At 36.8% G+C, this 16,770-nt stretch overlaps 1 protein-coding gene across 4 annotated transcripts in view; it reads right to left on the bottom strand.

Moving 5' to 3' along the window:
- LRBA (LPS responsive beige-like anchor protein) overlaps window positions 1-16,770 on the bottom strand; it is a 412,983-nt gene that overhangs the window by 194,682 nt on the left and 201,531 nt on the right. For all 4 annotated transcript variants that reach the window (XM_065634945.1, XM_065634947.1, XM_065634944.1 and 1 more), the window contains one exon: window positions 5,721-5,845. In XM_065634945.1, the coding sequence (XP_065491017.1) occupies window positions 5,721-5,845 (125 nt within the window). The remainder of the gene's footprint in view (window positions 1-5,720; window positions 5,846-16,770) is intronic.

Genomic DNA, 16,770 nt, shown 5'->3' on the forward strand with positions numbered 1-16,770 from the left:
TCTCTCTCTCTCCTCCTCTCTCTCTCCTCCTCTCTCTCTCCTCCTCTCTCTCTCCTCCTCTCCTCTCTCTCTCTCCTCCTCCTCTCTCTCTCTCTCCTCCTCCTCTCTCTCTCTCTCTCCTCCTCCTCTCTCTCTCTCTCCTCCTCCTCTCTCTCTCTCTCCTCCTCCTCTCTCTCTCTCTCCTCCTCCCTCTCTCTCTCCCTCCTCCTCTCTCTCTCCTCCTCCCTCTCTCTCTCTCCTCTCTCTCTCTCTCTCTCTCTCTCTCTCTCTCTCTCTCTCTCTCTCTCTCCTCTCTCTCTCTCTCTCTCCTCTCTCTCTCTCTCTCTCTCCTCCTCCCTCTCTCTCTCTCTCTCCTCCTCCCTCTCTCTCCTCCTCTCTCTCTCTCCTCTCTCTCTCTTCTCTCCTCTCCTCTTCTCCACTTTCATGCAGGCAAAATATATCTGTTCTTTCAAAAACCCCAAGTGAATTGTACATACTTTTGCTGCCTCTACTACAATCTATTTGTGTTATACTGAAGATGCTATTTCAAACTAGCCTTCTACCTATTCTCATTTAAGACTGAATTGAGAGCCAAGGTCAAAGCCTAATACTTTCATACTTAGCACAACTTGTCCAAAATACTAGTATGTCCTTCAGTCTTTCTTCCCATCTACTACCAAGAAAAAATAAAATCAATATGGCAACTTCCACGCCGAAGATGACTGGATAACAGAAATATACACCTCTTGCCTCATCTTTGTCACTCAGATTTTATTTCTTTCCTCAACTAATGATAATCCAAAAACACACATCTTATGCAACTGCCTCTTTCAACACAAAATTTTAGACCACAAGTTATTTTAGTCCATTTTCATACATTTTTAAAATATTTGTCATCTCTTTTCATATGATACTAGTTACCCACATTTCCTGACATGCACGCTGGTATGCAGAAAACATACATACACACGCACATACACAGAAGATGCAGAGCCTGTCTACACATGTGCAACTACTAGCTACTGGAAGGCAATACAGCATCACACTCCAAACCAGAATCTGCTTTTTCTGTACTGAGTTAAATGAAGCACTACACCTGCAACCAACACACACACGCTCACATCAGCATCTGTATAGAACTCGATATATTCCACATGGATTCATCTATTATCTGTAGATAAATGCACTTATGTAGTTAGGCTATAGTCTAGTTCACTTTCTATATTTTCTGGTTAGAGATACATGTGACAGAGCATGGCATCGTGTGACATATTCAGTTCCCAAGTACGCACGTAGGTATATTACACTGGATTTCATATTTCAGATCTCAAATCCTGCTCTCTTGCCTGCTAACTCAAACCACACTCTGCCAGAGCTGCCTAATCTTGGTGTGACTGGAGCTTCTGGGTCCAATCCTGCAGATCTAAGCACACATTCACATACACCTTCGCAAGATCAAAACCTCAAGGCATGGCCTATGTGTTGCACAGGACATAACAGCCTGCTGGCAGAATATTTATCTAGCACAGTGATTTCACTAATTAATTTCATTACTGTAATTCCATGCAATCCTTCCCAAACTGCTCTGCACAACCCAGTTTCTTCACGTAGCTTTTTGCAAACAGATTTCTGCATCTGCAGAGAGTCTTATTTATTCCAGCTAAATATCTGGAACGCTTGGGTGCAAAAATAATAGTTTAGCTTACATTGCTGAACAAGCTTAAGGCACGCATGGAATGACAGATTATTTTAAACTGTTTGTCTACAACTTAACCTTACATGTAAAATACAATTTTTAAAACCCATTTGAAAAAGAAAGTATCAGAAAGCACCATACAGAAGATACTTACTATTTTTTTTTTCCTTCAATGTCTGGTAAATATATTAGGAAAAGCAATCAAGGGAAAAGATGCATTAAAAACCCCTAAGTACTTATTTTGTAAAACGGGGCTCCCAGAAGCTCTAGTCTTTCTATTTGTTTAAAAATATAACATTGAAAACCAAACACACACACAAGAAACTTCCCATAAGTTTTTAAAATATTCTAAGACTTATTTTGCATCTGTTAAGGCAAAGAAAACTGACTGGTTTTTCCCAACACTGTAGGTGATCAGCTGCTAGTCCCTTGCAGTCACAATGATCTGAACTCTACCTATTGCCTTGATGGAAATACTACAGACTGTTTCAATCTCCCTCTCCCCAAGTTTTTAACAAACATCAATAAAAAACAACAAATGACTTGTTAAAAAGCTTGATAAAGTACTTTCTAGCAGCTAAAGATTCTCTCACACAATACTGTATTGGGGGGTCAATTTAAAAATACCAACAGGTTTAAAGTACTCATTTTTGCATGATATGAGTTTTTACTTTCACACCTACGTAAGTATTTTGGTTTCATTTTTAAGCAATGGGTGAAAGGGCGAACAGAAAAGAGTTAGCTTGTTCCATTCCAAACTTTTTCTACCAAACCCTTTTCACCTCAGTTTCCTTCCCTCACAATCCACTACTAGACTGACTTTTACAAACAGCCATTTTAGAAGGATTCCTTCCCCCGCCCTTTGAAAAATTACCTAAAGCCTCTTTTTCCCAAGCAAGTTAATGTGAACTTGGGAATGGCAATTAAATTGTCAGAATTAAAAAATTTGTTTTTAACTAGAAGGTAGCCAGAAGTATAGTCATGGGGCTGGTATTGATTGTCTGAACAGAGAACATTAGTCTTCAGGTATTTATTCTGCCACCTCTGCACCAGAGGTTCTCCTTCAAATCAAATCAATCCCTGGAAAAAGATTGGTTCTTGCTACTAACACACATAACTAGGCTGCAACAGAGCTGATTTTTGTCGTTGTTCACTCTCACTTTTACTGCACAATATTCTAGGCTTCCAGTTGTTTCTAAATAATTTTCACAGCTGCAAATTGTGATCTTTCCTAGACTGTGAGCTCTCTAGGGCAGAGAATATATCTGGTTTTATTTGAGAGACACTGAGCAGCTGCTAATGTGTATCTAGTAAAGAAAAGTGTGCTAAAATATATGCTTTCAAGTATATTACTGCAATAGTACTTTTCTATTATTTATGCATTATTTTCCCATCTCCGTTTTGGTAAAATCCCATATGTCCAATTTCAGGTTTTGGTTTTGCTCTGTTTTGTTTTGAGAAAACCTTAAATAGGCAGTAGGGAGCCTTTCACTCATTATTTTAAAATTATTTTTCTTCAGAGACATATAAAATTAATTGAAATAGAATAATTAATGATAAATTATTGATAAGAAATAACGAAATTCTAGGGCAAATATTCCATGAATTCTAAGGACATCTACATCATGAAAACAGGGCCTGAAAGTCTGGTTCCAAAAATCTAAAAATAATTAGATTGTCTGACCTGAAATTGGTTAATGTTAAAAAGTTTCTAAACACAATTTAAAAATAAATAAATCAAGTGATCATTCAAGCTGACCTTTCTGACAACTGTACCTTCTGGGACTTCAAAAAACCACAAACAAACCAACCCTCACACACCTTTGTATTCCTATACATTATATATAGTTTCCAGTTGAACGTGATTTTGTACTTTGGTCAATTATTTTACAACTTGCTTGTGAAAGGTCTTAGAACAAGGCAGTTGCATGTATACACATGCTGAGGCAGATGGTAATTATATTTTCAGAAATCACATTAAATCTTGATTTAAGGTAAACTACAATATTGACTGGATAGATAGGGAAACAGAACAGCAACAGATAACAAAGGCAGTATGCAATTAAATTAAGAATAAAACAACATCAAGAAATTAAATATAATAGAAGCCTGTTAAGGATGTCAAATGCTGAACAGAAGGGCAGACAGTAAACAACTAGCTCTATTTAAATTACCCAGGTTAGCTACCAGCTATGCCTATCAGCCACCTATGAAATAAGGCTACTTTTATTCACTCTTCTTTTGTTTGACAAAAATTGTACTCCTGGCAGTTACAAACTGAGTATGAGCAATAGCTCTTGAAATATAGCATTGATTAGTGAAAATATCACATTACAATGAAAGATGAATAATTGTATTACTGTGTGTTTACTTATGGAAGAATTAGTTACTCAAATATAGATAGGAATTCTAAATATTTTGCAGTAAAAATAAATATATTTTTCAATATTTTGATAAATAATATGAAGACTAAATATGGAAAATATGAGAATACATACAACTGTAACAAGAGCTATTTAATTTAAAGTACATATAGTATTAAAGGGGGGCAGTTGTTTTTTATCAATGGGGTATTAGAGAGAAACCTTATGCCCTTAAAGTCCATGTCATAGAAACAACACACAGTACTAACGACAACAAGCCCCAAAGCAAAAAGTGGGTTAATTAATTCTACATCGTGTTCTTCTTTCTATAGTCAAAGATGTAGGGCTCTACGAACATTGGTTTCAGATCACTTTATCGACTATTCTCTGTACGGTCATTTATTTTAAAGGACTGATGTCACATTTGGCATTATATCAGCTGACATATTGTGGACATTTTCTTCTAGAAATGGCTCTTTAAGGCTGAGTGCAAGAGGTTAAGATGCCCGACAAACTAACTTTATGACAAACATGTTCTTGTATATTCAGAAAACAGTCTTAATAATTTTAAATTAGCATGAAGTTTATGCCTCCACATATAATGTGTGTGTGCACGTATGCAGTAACTCAAAGACTAAAAAAAAAAAAAAACCCAAAAAAAACCCCACACCAAACCAAACCAAAAAAAAAACCCCACAACAAAAAACCCAACCAGACAACAACAAGAAAAAACCCAATTAAATTTAAATTATTCTATTCCATGGCAGGTACCTTCAAGGTGAAGGGTACTCAGCTTTAATTATAAGCAAATTATTTTTAAATATAAGAAAGATTTTTCTACCTTATCAATGTGTCTTCATTAAATCGCAAAGACATAAAATTCTAGACTAAACCCCAAAGTTCAGTAGCTTTGGTGGGTTTATTTGTTTTGGCTTTTATCTTTTTTGTTTATTATAGAATTCTCAAACTGATTGCCGTATTACTCTTGTAAATACATTCCTCTAGAACAGACATAGCAGCATGTAGCTGAGTGATCCTTGATAATAAAATGGGGGGGAAAAAAGGGAAAAAATGCAATCTCCTCTCTTAAAATCACCAGGTAGAAATCACTATTACCATTTGCTGCTTGAACAATACATTTCAGCATTTGTTACTACTTCTTCCATATCAAATGCTTGCAGAAAAACTTGAGGACTTAAACAAAGATCTGAATACAGTTTAGCTTCAGAAGTGTTATTTTTCTTTTAATGTATCTGTAATGATAGGCAGATACATGCTTAGGCGAACTGAAATAACTGCTGTGGATTTCTGAGCAGGACAGATCTTCTGAAGTTCCTAAAGCATAAATATGTTAATTTACCACACAAAAGTGTGTCCATGGATTAATGGCAAAATTGCATCCACTTTTCTTGTGCTTAGTAAGAACTATATTTGTGATAAATGTATGCAAAGTATGCACAACGTGTCAGGTCAACTGAGATGTAATGAAGAAGCTTAACGAATTCCAACATCGATATACGAAGTAATGGTCAGTTTATCTTCGTATTGAATGTGTCTGAAATGCAACAACAGAAACCTTTGGCATTTGGGACAATTTTCTAGCATCTTATAGGAATGATGGTCTAGTCTTTACTGCCACGTACTTTAACCTGCTATTGGCAGGACACAGATTTTACACTGACCATGTTCTCCGGCTGCCTTTAGTGTCGCTTCAGGATGTGTCGATCCAAGGGGGTTACGCACAAATCGTCGCCGGCGCCGCAAGTCATCTTCCCAGTAGTCGAGGCGCCAGAACTCACGAGGACGACTACAATGAAACAGAGGAGCCACATATGTTAGCAATTATCAAACAGCATGGTAGCGCTGAATTTCTGCATAAAGCTCTCCTTGTTTGCACTGCTTTTGCCTTTTTTCTTTTTTTTTTTTCTTTTTTTTTTTTTAACCTCCCCCCTTTCTGCAATCTTTTACTTAGGTATGTCCTTGAAAATAACAATATCACCTTCCAGTCTAAGGAACTCCTTTCCCTTTTTTCTTGGAAGGTGAAATGAGCACTAAATACATCATTTTGAAATGAATTGCTGACAGTGTGATCAGTTTCCCCACACTCTGGTGGCATGTGCTCCGATTTCAGCCTCATTTCAGCCTCAGCAGGGCACCTTTCTCAGTGCCTGCATTTATAAACCAGAATAGGGAAAAGGCTATTATAAATATGGTATAGCATTACCTATATTAATCAAAGTCTGTCCCCCTTCATTTTTCTTCCTAATTTGTGCCTTTTTGCACAAGGTCAGTAAATCATACCATGAATTCTTGGTCCAGAAAGTGTTAACTTTAATGAATACCTCAGTTACATGGTTATGTATGTGATAATAAAATATTACTCTGTTTAGATGTGCAGGAATTTAATTAAAATAATCTCTTAAAATATTCATTACATTTAGCCCCTGAGGCTTAGAACAACACAAGAAAATGCAGTTCTGTTCCATTTACTGTTTTTAAATAAACCATTCCAGGAGAGTGAAACAGCAATCTATTTTCGAGCAAATCAGATTGGATTTCTGGTTTATGTAGTTGTGTTTCTACATTTAATTAAAAACTACATGTTATGATGTGTAATAATTGCTATATTGAAGGCATACTTTTAAAAAATTACATCTAGAAAAGGTTAAATCAAATTCATTATTTTCCATTGTATGTTCCAAATATACGTAGATCTTTTTAATATGGTCATATATAAGTGCCGGTTGCTATCTTGTTACACGATCATGAATGTATACCATTGTAAAACAGGATTTTAGCCCAGAGAATGCACAAAAAACCCCTCACAATTCCAGATATAGCAAACAAACAAACAGAAGATGCCTGAAGCATAGAATAGCCGTGATAGCCTGAAAACCTGTGTCCAAATCGCAAAACACTGATTTTGTTTGTTAACAGAGCCAGTATTAAAACAATAGATGAAAATGCATATATATTCAATTTCTGGTCCAGGCGCTAATAGAAAGTATGCCTGTCAACACTGACAAATGAATAGCCACAACTAATTTACAAATCACAATGTTAAAAATACTTGGTATCTACATTCTTAGTTTTGAGGTCTAAAGGTAGAAATGAGTTTTATTTAAGGTAAATCAAGGTTTCAAACAAATACAGTAACAAAAGCCAGAATAATTTGCGTAACTCTGCTCTCGAACACATTCATAGACATTAAAAATTGTGACTGAAAATAATCTTACAAGAATGGAGTGTCTTTGCATCTGCCTTCACTAAATTTCTATGCCTTTTTCTAACACCAAAGCAAAGGCAGTGCTATGCTTCATCTTCCTGATTTCTTACTTTCAGAAAAAGATTGAAGTATTGGAATGAAATGCCCCAATATGTTATTTTCACTGTGTGTGTGTGTTGCAAACATGTTAAAATCTGAATGCTTCGATTATAAAATCCAATGATTTTGGAATAGTAGACCAAACAAAAATTATAAAACACAGGAAGATATGGGTTTATTCAAAGGTCGATTAATGACTTAAAATTCTACATTAGTGATTATAGAAAAAAAGCAGAACACAGCTGGCTACATGCATGCCTTTGATAGTCGTAGAGCATGGATAGGCACTTCATCATTCTGCCTTCCTACATTTATCTGTTAAAATTATTATCAAATATCAGCCAGGATGCAGTCGTGAATCACAAACTGTTCCTCGTCTTCAGGGGAATGATACAATGAGGGTCTATTCATCAGTATGGCAATCGGCACAAGTAATTAGTTCCCTAGACTGAGATCTCCTACAAAGCTTATTTCAGTCAGCACCACAAACATATGACAATGAAAAGCTAATGGAAGCTGCTAAAATTTGTTAACCTCTTCTGCCATCAATCCTTCTGGTATTCTGTGCTACAGTATTATGCAAAGATGGTAAATTATTAATTTGTCATTCATCTATCTTTCTGCAGTTTTAATAGAATTAAGTGATGCCATTCTTCTGGATAACAATTAAAATAATACAACATTATGAAACTATGCTAAAATTATCAGAAAAATTTATAACAATCATCAAGCACGAAGTATCATCCTGAAATATATCTTTAGTCCCCTACTTTCTTTTTCAATTCGGCAAATGAAATTTGCATAGGATTCCATCTCCTTCACCAGTATGCTAATTATTCACAAACAACATCATATCAACTATTAGACTATGTATTTAAGTATTTATAACTTTTGGCAATCACTGTATTATGAGGTGAAAAAATATCTACTCTCTACACATATAAAAATATCCAACAAAAATCTGCACAGCCAAACATAAAGACCTATGTTGTCCAATTCTTACAAGTGAGCCATTTTTGAGAGCAGCTACCGGGACAACTGCATATTAGTATCAATATAAGACAGTATACTATATAGCTGCTCTAGAACAACTACCTTACTAGTAAGATCAATAAACCAATGCAGTCTCACCCCCAAAAGGCAACGCTGTACCATACAGACTTTGTACCTCTACAGCCAGGGGGAGCCAGATGTAAAAACCGCTCTGATTTGGGCAGAATTTGACTGCTGAAAGACTGAAGGATTATGAAGCAAAGGGCGAAGTAAGTAGATTTTGGGAAGGGTATAGCACCACTGACTATAGGGGATATTTGACAACGGAAGTTTCTGGTCCTACAATAAAGGCTGCCATATGGACTAAAGGTGCTATATGGACTGGATCAATGAACATAAGCACTCAATTAGTGTAAGTGCAAGAGCAACATTTCTCAGGGGACTGGGGATTTATGAATTATAAATCATATGATTTGCATGGACTTGTCAGGGGCCCCTCTAACATCATACACAGTAATTAGTGGTTCCTTGGTAACAATATTGACTGAATAGAAACAAAGCTTTGATATTAAATGTTTTATTCAAACAGCATACCGTTATATTGCTTTTCAAACAGTCCCCCAAATTACCAGGCTACATACTCAGAATCGAGAGAAAACCTTCCTCTCAATTCTCACATAACTAAGTAGATTGTTACAATTGTACAGAGATGAGATTAAATACAGAATGACCAATATAACCTGCATTCTCAGGACTTTGAGCATATTATGCAAAAGAAAAAAGTCACTTCGCTGTGGTCAATGAGAAAAAACTCAAATGCTCACAGATCTCCATTCCAAAAACAAGAAAGCTATTTTTTCCTATCAGTTTCAAAGATTAACACCATTGGAAACAAAACATACCAACTGGTGTACTAGTTTTATTATGGTGTTGTAACAAAGGAATTTTAGGCATGGGAATTACCTATTAGTCCTCATACCCTACAGGAGATTTAAACTGAATCTAAGCAGCACAACCAGAGAATGATGAGAGGATCATGCAATTGCTAAATAATTTCGTGTAATGCCTTACCCACTGTGTATTTCGAGATACTCTATCACCTCTATGACCACAGAAAAGAAGCAGACGAGCACACTAGTGTGGATAGAAAAGGGACTCTGCAAGGTGGGGAAGAAGTAAGAAAATGCAAACCTAAAAAGCAATAGTTTGAGAGGTCTTAGGGCTGTAGTTGGGCCACCAGTTAATTGAGAATGGATTTCAGCACACCACAGAAGCACCCATTCGGATACTTAGATTAGTGAAGAAATAAGTAAACACAGTACAGAAGAGAAAAACAAAGAAAAGGAAAGAAAGGCGAAAGCAGCACAACGTTATAGAAATCATCTGCAAAGACAACGGATGACTCAAGCTCTGAATGACCTCTTTTATCTAGCAGGCTATCTAGCCTTAAAGGCAAGAAAACCCACTCACATGACAGACAACTGCAACAAACTTAAAAGCAGATGGAAACAAGAGTGTGTATGCCCTCAAATGCATTGTTATAATATGAAGACTCAGACCAGCACAGTCTACTATTTAAAGAAAAACAGTTCTTGCTCTGCCATATTGTAATTATGTACATTAAACACAGATATGAAAGACTGGTTAATGTGAATTTCATACTTCTAGAAAAGATCGCAATGACACGTCTGGAGGCCAAGGCTGAGAACGAGACCACAAGTGGTGATCATAACATAAGCATAATATCTCATTCACATGCCCTAAATCTATGTGAAGATACCAAGATGAATTTCCAGATTACACACTCCTTGTTGGAACTCTAACTGTAGAGTTAAGCAGGTAAGTCAATCTCCAAACCTAATCAATCCTTGGTCTCTCTGCTAAGACCATCAGCAAGGCAATCAATCAGCGATGGCAATTTCTAAGGTGTAAATGCTCGAACACTGAGATCTAGGCTAAACTGGTTTCATAGACAACCAAACGCAAAGTGGCAACACCACTTATTCATCATTAGCAACAGTATAGATTTGAAAGGAAACCCAGAAGAAAGCAGCTCTGTGATTTCTCAATCACTGTCTGCAAGCCTACCAAAACTTTTGGTTTTATTTTAGCGAGCACTTTGATTGCAATGGCTCATTGAATACTTCATGCACAATATCAGGTGTTACTTCTAAGTTACACAAAAGAGCAATCATATAATGATGCTCAATTTTTTAAGAAAAAATATGCTGGATTATTTAATGCTGTTTGGGAACATTTCTTGCTCTACGTCACGATAACTTTTGCTTTCATGTGAAATATTTCAAGAACTCAAGCCAGATGCCTGCTGCAAGATACGCAAATATTTTTCACAAAAAAAAAAAAAAGAAATAAGCATTCACATTTGATTGTCAATCCAAAGATAAAAGTTCTGAAGTTCTAGAAGTACTGTAGAAATCTTGATGGAGTACTGCCAGCAGACTGCAGGGCATCATGTAACGTAAGAGACTGCTTTATCTTGCAAATTGAAATCCATCGTATTTTCATGCAGCTGGATGTCCAGAATATAAACTCTCTCTTATTTTGCATGTAATAATAAAATGCAAGGTATCTTCCACTAACTGACTTGATAACACACAATCTCAGCAAGCAAGTAAAACATTTTCTGAAACCCTTCAGTATTCTTGTAATAAGCATTCACGAACTGTGATCTAAAAACGCAAGTTACAGCAGAGCACATTAATATGATTAGCTACATGTCTATAAATACTAATCTAAAAAATGTTTTGTGCACATCTATCTGTATTATTAATTTGTAACATAATAAAAAATTTCGGACATGTTCTTGAATATAAACCACTAAGCTTAATGACTGTAAAGCAACCGCTGAAGATGTAACTTGACAAGCATGTTCTCAGCAGCAGTACCAAGTTCAGCATTTCATGCAGAGATCCCATGTATAAGTGTTTCTGTTGCCATATGATAGACCTAATTCTGAGTACCAATCCAGCAGGGAAAAATTAACGTTTTTCAGTAAATCAAGTTCCTGATCTGTTTCCCAACACTGCCTGTATTAGCAAAGCATGAAGGAAAAGGTTTGGTCAGTATTAAGTCAAAGCTGCCACTAAAATATTACTTGGCCAGCTGCATTCTATTTCAATGTGTGTATTTCACAGCACTTCACTGATAATGTTATCTACTTCAGAACATTAAAGATTAACTAGCTCCTAGTAAGTGCATTGAGATCTTTGAAAATGCTACCTACATTACCTATATCTTCTTCAGTGGCAGAAACAGTCAAATAACATCATCTGTTCTCCTTCCTTCTCTCAGTTGCATTCACATAAGCATTTGTGAGGCCACACCGTAAACCGAATCACAGTAACAATCTGGGCTTATTAGGACTGAATGTTTTTATTCTGTTTTATATTAGTAGCCTGATTATGCTGCAGTCTCATCAGCAACTATGTAACTAAAAATGAGGGAAATGAATGTGCAGGTGAGGAGAAGGAAAGAAAGGATGAGGAAGAACATCTTTGATATCAAAGAAGATATATAACGTAATCATACACTAAGATTAGCAGAGTGTGTGCCTTCTCATGTTATCTTCATTTTCCCCACACTCATATTCCATAGTTTCAGAATACAGACTTCCACAAATGGAAATAATTGGGAACCCTTAAGCAAAAAACATAATGGACAGGCAGGTTCTTAATCTCTGTCACAATCATTACTATAGTAACAGAAACTGGTCATAACAAAGGCCCAAGACAACCAAGTCTAACTTCTCTGGCATAACATCAACTCTGCAGAACATTAACATAATCCATTAAATTAGCATAGTCTATTTGCTTCTTCTAACCCTCCTCCGATAAAACAATTGACTTTGTCTATAAAGGATTTTTTCCTAAAAGGACTTCTACCTTTATCCGTGTTTCAATTTTATCAAAAGGTATGAGGGGGTTTTCTTGCATTTGCAGAACAGAAAGTACTGCTTCTTTATTCCTCACATCTTTCAGAAGAAATAGATGTGAAAATCAGGGTGTGACCTTCAGGCACAATGTCTACACAGACTTAGCATAGACCTGTCACTTTGAGGACCTTTGCACAGTTGTAGGGGACCTTTGTACAGTTTAAACCTAAGGTACTTCCAGTGTAGGGAAAAAAATGGAAATGTCAGTAAGAGAAGCACGTCTTAATGATGTTTCACGCTATTTCTCCATATAAACAAGACAGTACAAACAGCACAGATCTGTAATGCCTAGATTTGCATTTTAAAAGCTGGTAGAAATGCTGTTGGTATGCTTTCATACAGTAAATAGTTAGGATATTACCTCTTTGTCTCAACCACCCCTTGGACACCACAGCTACAATTTCCGACTCAGACCTCCCGATCTCTGTGTTTTGAATCACACCAAAAAATCCATTCCCATCTAACTAGCATGCAAAACAAAACCAGAGGAACAGTGCCAATGTCAGATATCACACAGACTCTCTTCTGCATTGACAAGCTTTGAATTCCTCATTTAAAAAGCAATCCAGTAAAAATGTTGACTATAAATGTTTCAGTCTCCCTTCATGCATTATAAAGCACCATGACAGGGTAAAGACAAGCCCACCTTTAAGGTGTTGCTTTCCTACATGATGGTGTTATTAACTTTCAGTTTAAAACCAGCTCTGTTTATGTATTAGTTTATGTATGCTCTTCTTTGATCTTTATTAACCCCTTGGTGGCTAACCACAGCCGCAGCTTTTTCAGAGGCAGCATTCTTTGAAGTGCTGGAATTCCAGGGCAGACTGATACTTCAAAGAGGGCTCGCTTAAATACATGGTACAGTACTAATCATGTATTCTGCTATCTTATCTTAGACTGATCTTATTTTGGTCCATCTAAAATAAAGCTGCAATTTAAAAGACAGTCACCTTAAGACACAGTTCAATTCCTGCTGCATTTCCATCAAGATTAATTATGAATTTACTGACAACTACTTTACTTCTCTACCAGAAAAAAGTTAACAAGAAAACTTTCTTCTGGCTTTGAGCGAAATCAGTTCAGACATGACTCAGACATGGAAGAATGAGTGTACAGCAAATTTGCAACAGGACGCTTTGGCTTAGTTGCTCATAAATCCTTCCAGATCTCACACATCCTACACCTGGTTGCAGCCAACAACTTTTAATTTGTCTTTCAAAATAACCACAGTTCATACAGATCCCATAAACTGCTACTCATATTGAAAATAACAAGAACTACCATAGAATACAAAACCAGGTACACTGTATCTCACTGGAGGTTTTTTGCCGTTTGATAACGTGGAAATTCTGTCTGCACTACTCAGTCATCCCTTCCTTGCCAAAATGAACAATGGAATATAAGAGTATAGGTTATATACATGATGAAGGAGCAAGCTCAGTCTCTCTCTTTAGCTATTCCTACTGGTTCAGATGCTTCCACCTTAAGCACACGCACAGGAAGGACCCATATTGACCTATATATTTTCTCACTAATTAGAGCAACAGCAGATTTTCTGTGAGGAATAAAGTACATTGAAATGTTATGTCTTGGATTAATTCTTTCCAGTAGCTTGGAATTTGAGATGATAATCTTTCAGCATTTCTGGATATATAGATAACTTTTGAGCAAAACAAGAAAATCTCATCAAATCTGTTACTTTATTTATATATTGTTCTGACCCCAAAAGTATTTAACACATGAATTACAGTAAAGGTTTTTCAAAAAAACATTTCAGCTTCACTACCATCTTTTCTAGAAGAAATAGGATGAAATCACGTTCCCACATATCTGCACTTTAAGAGCTGTGGCTAACCTGTATCCTTTTTTTATAGCTCTCTTAACAGCTGGATACTTTTCTTGCTTCCATAAAAACGTAATAGTGCACCCCTCTGATTCAGCAAACACTCTTCTGCTCTCTGTTCTTCTAAAGGATATTTTCTTTTGTTTGTGTATATATATATATTTAGACCCTTCTTCCAGAAAGGTCTAAACTATTTTTTTTCCAAAAAGTAGTTAAAATTGGTATCTAGTAACTAAATTAATTCAACAAACACCAAAGAATGGGAAAATGACTAAAACTTAGGTACAACATCTGCAGTTTTCCAATCCAGACTGAACTTCTGCAAGGTGATGCAAAGTCTGTTAAAGACCACTTGCCTTCAAACCAGCCTTGCCAAAATAAGATTTCCATTCAAGACAGATCAATCTATTAGCTCCTTTGATAGGAAAGAGATTGTCCTCCGAATTATGAGAGATGGAACAACTTTACACGTGTTTTTTTTTTTTTTAAACATAGAATAATAAAGATAAGGAAGTCCTCTCTGACTAAATGCCTACACACCAAAAATATATACATTTTATATTTTTATTGTGGAGAGAATCTGAGTGCATCTCAGGAGATAAGAAAATTCCCCTTTCAACCTCTTGCTTAATTACAAATTAATTTGAACATACTTGTCCCTCGGCTTTAAATTATATTAGGGAGAATAGGTAACCCACAGCATGTTTGGCTATTGTTAAACAACATCTCTGAAAAAGTATTATCAATTCACATTGCGGGTCAGGATACAGAAGTCTTAGAGAGACTCAACTTCAACATTACCTACATTTCCCCTACTCTCTAACTAAAATCAAAGCTTGGATCAAAACAAAAAAACAAAAACACACAAAAACCCTCACCAAAACCAAATGGAACACCACTCTTCAAGCATGATTTAAAGACTAACACTTCTGTCAGAGACTGAATTCAGGATTCAAAAAACTGAGGAGGGCAAAAATCTGGGAAATGACTTCATTGTGTGATGATTGCAGGAACATATGTAAGAAAGAGTTCGAGTAACTGCAAACATTGTATCGCACTCGGAGACAGGAAACGGTAAGTACAAGGCAGCAAGACCACGAAGAAGCACATGGAGCAAGACTCCTAACTGTTACCATACTAGCACAGCATCATCAGGAAACAACAACAGGACTCAAAAACCTTTAAAAAGACTTAACTTATTCAATATATTTCTCCTTTGAAAGTCTTGTAAAAGGTCCCTAAAAATAAAAACACACCACCGAATTATGATGAAGCACCCTTTCCTGGACCACACAAAGATTACTGTGTTTACTGAAGCTTTAAATGAAGGAAAAAGTAGCCTGAAAACATACCTTGTATTCTATTACATGTCGTCAAAGAACTAGGATCCAAAAGGTTGGCAATTAATTGGCACCACAGAGAGGCAAGTTCAAAACTGTTACCTGATGCAGTCTGCAAGTAAAGATGCTTATGGTCATAAACATCTCAAGGGTGGGTGTCAAGAGGATGGGACCAGACTCTTTTCAGTGGTACCCAATAACAGGATGAGGGGCAATGGGCACAGACTGAAACACAGGAGGTTCTATATAAACACAAGGAGAAACTTCTTTACCTTGAGGGTGCCAGAGCACTGGAACAGGCTGCCCAGAGAGGTTGTGGAGTCTCCTTCTCTGGAGACATTCAGAACCCACCTGGACACATTCCTGTGCGATCTGCTCTGGGTGACCCTGCTTTAGCAGGTGAGTTGGACTAGGGTTGGATCTCCAGAGGTCCCTTCCAACCCCAACCATTCTGTGATGCTGCCTGGGAATGGCCGTTAGCAAGACGGTAGCTGTCAGCTCACACCGAGTCCCTCCAGGCAGCATGAAGAACATGGCTTCACACCCATTTGCTGCACGGTCTGCAAGAACTTGGCATGAAACAGCACATACACTGTACTACTGAGGATGGAAAAGCAGCAGTAAGGTATAGATGTTAAGGTCTAGACAAGTAGGGAAAATGCTCAGTAGATGAGGAGCTGATGTGGGAGAATAAGCCAAGGAAAAACTGGAGTCTCCATTTGGAAAGGTGGAAGTGCATACCTGGGATGAACATCAAACGGTAGGGAGGCACTTTAGAGTTGTTTTTTCTTCACATGCCCATAAATGTCATCCTGTATTTAGATAAATATAGTACTATTTCATGCCTGATTACTCAGTGCTAATTTGAGCTCACCTAAATATCTGCAGCTTCAATCACACATCCTATCAAAGCTAGCTGAAGCTACTGAACCACTTCCTGAAATCCACTGATGCCCAAGGCTCATAAAGGTTCTAGAGATAGTTACTAGCTGCCTCTGAAAATCAGACCCATCCTCTGGCTACATTAACAAAAGAGAAGTGCAGAAGCCATCCTTATTAATGTTACAAAAGTTACAAGAAAAGGCTACTTGCAGTAAAGCCTAAGATACATTAGATCACTAAACCACCCAAGGTTCTTTTAAAACACAGTAACTTAAGGGCTTAGTCCAGGGAAAAAAAAGGTGACATGTCAGAAGCAGCTAATTGAGAAGATGTAAACTTCTTTTCTATGGATATTTGAAGAGAGAAACCTAGCAAAAGATAACTTGGTAATGAACAT

The sequence above is a fragment of the Caloenas nicobarica genome, chromosome 4 (genome assembly GCF_036013445.1).
Source record: "Caloenas nicobarica isolate bCalNic1 chromosome 4, bCalNic1.hap1, whole genome shotgun sequence".
Lineage (NCBI taxonomy): Eukaryota > Metazoa > Chordata > Aves > Columbiformes > Columbidae > Caloenas > Caloenas nicobarica.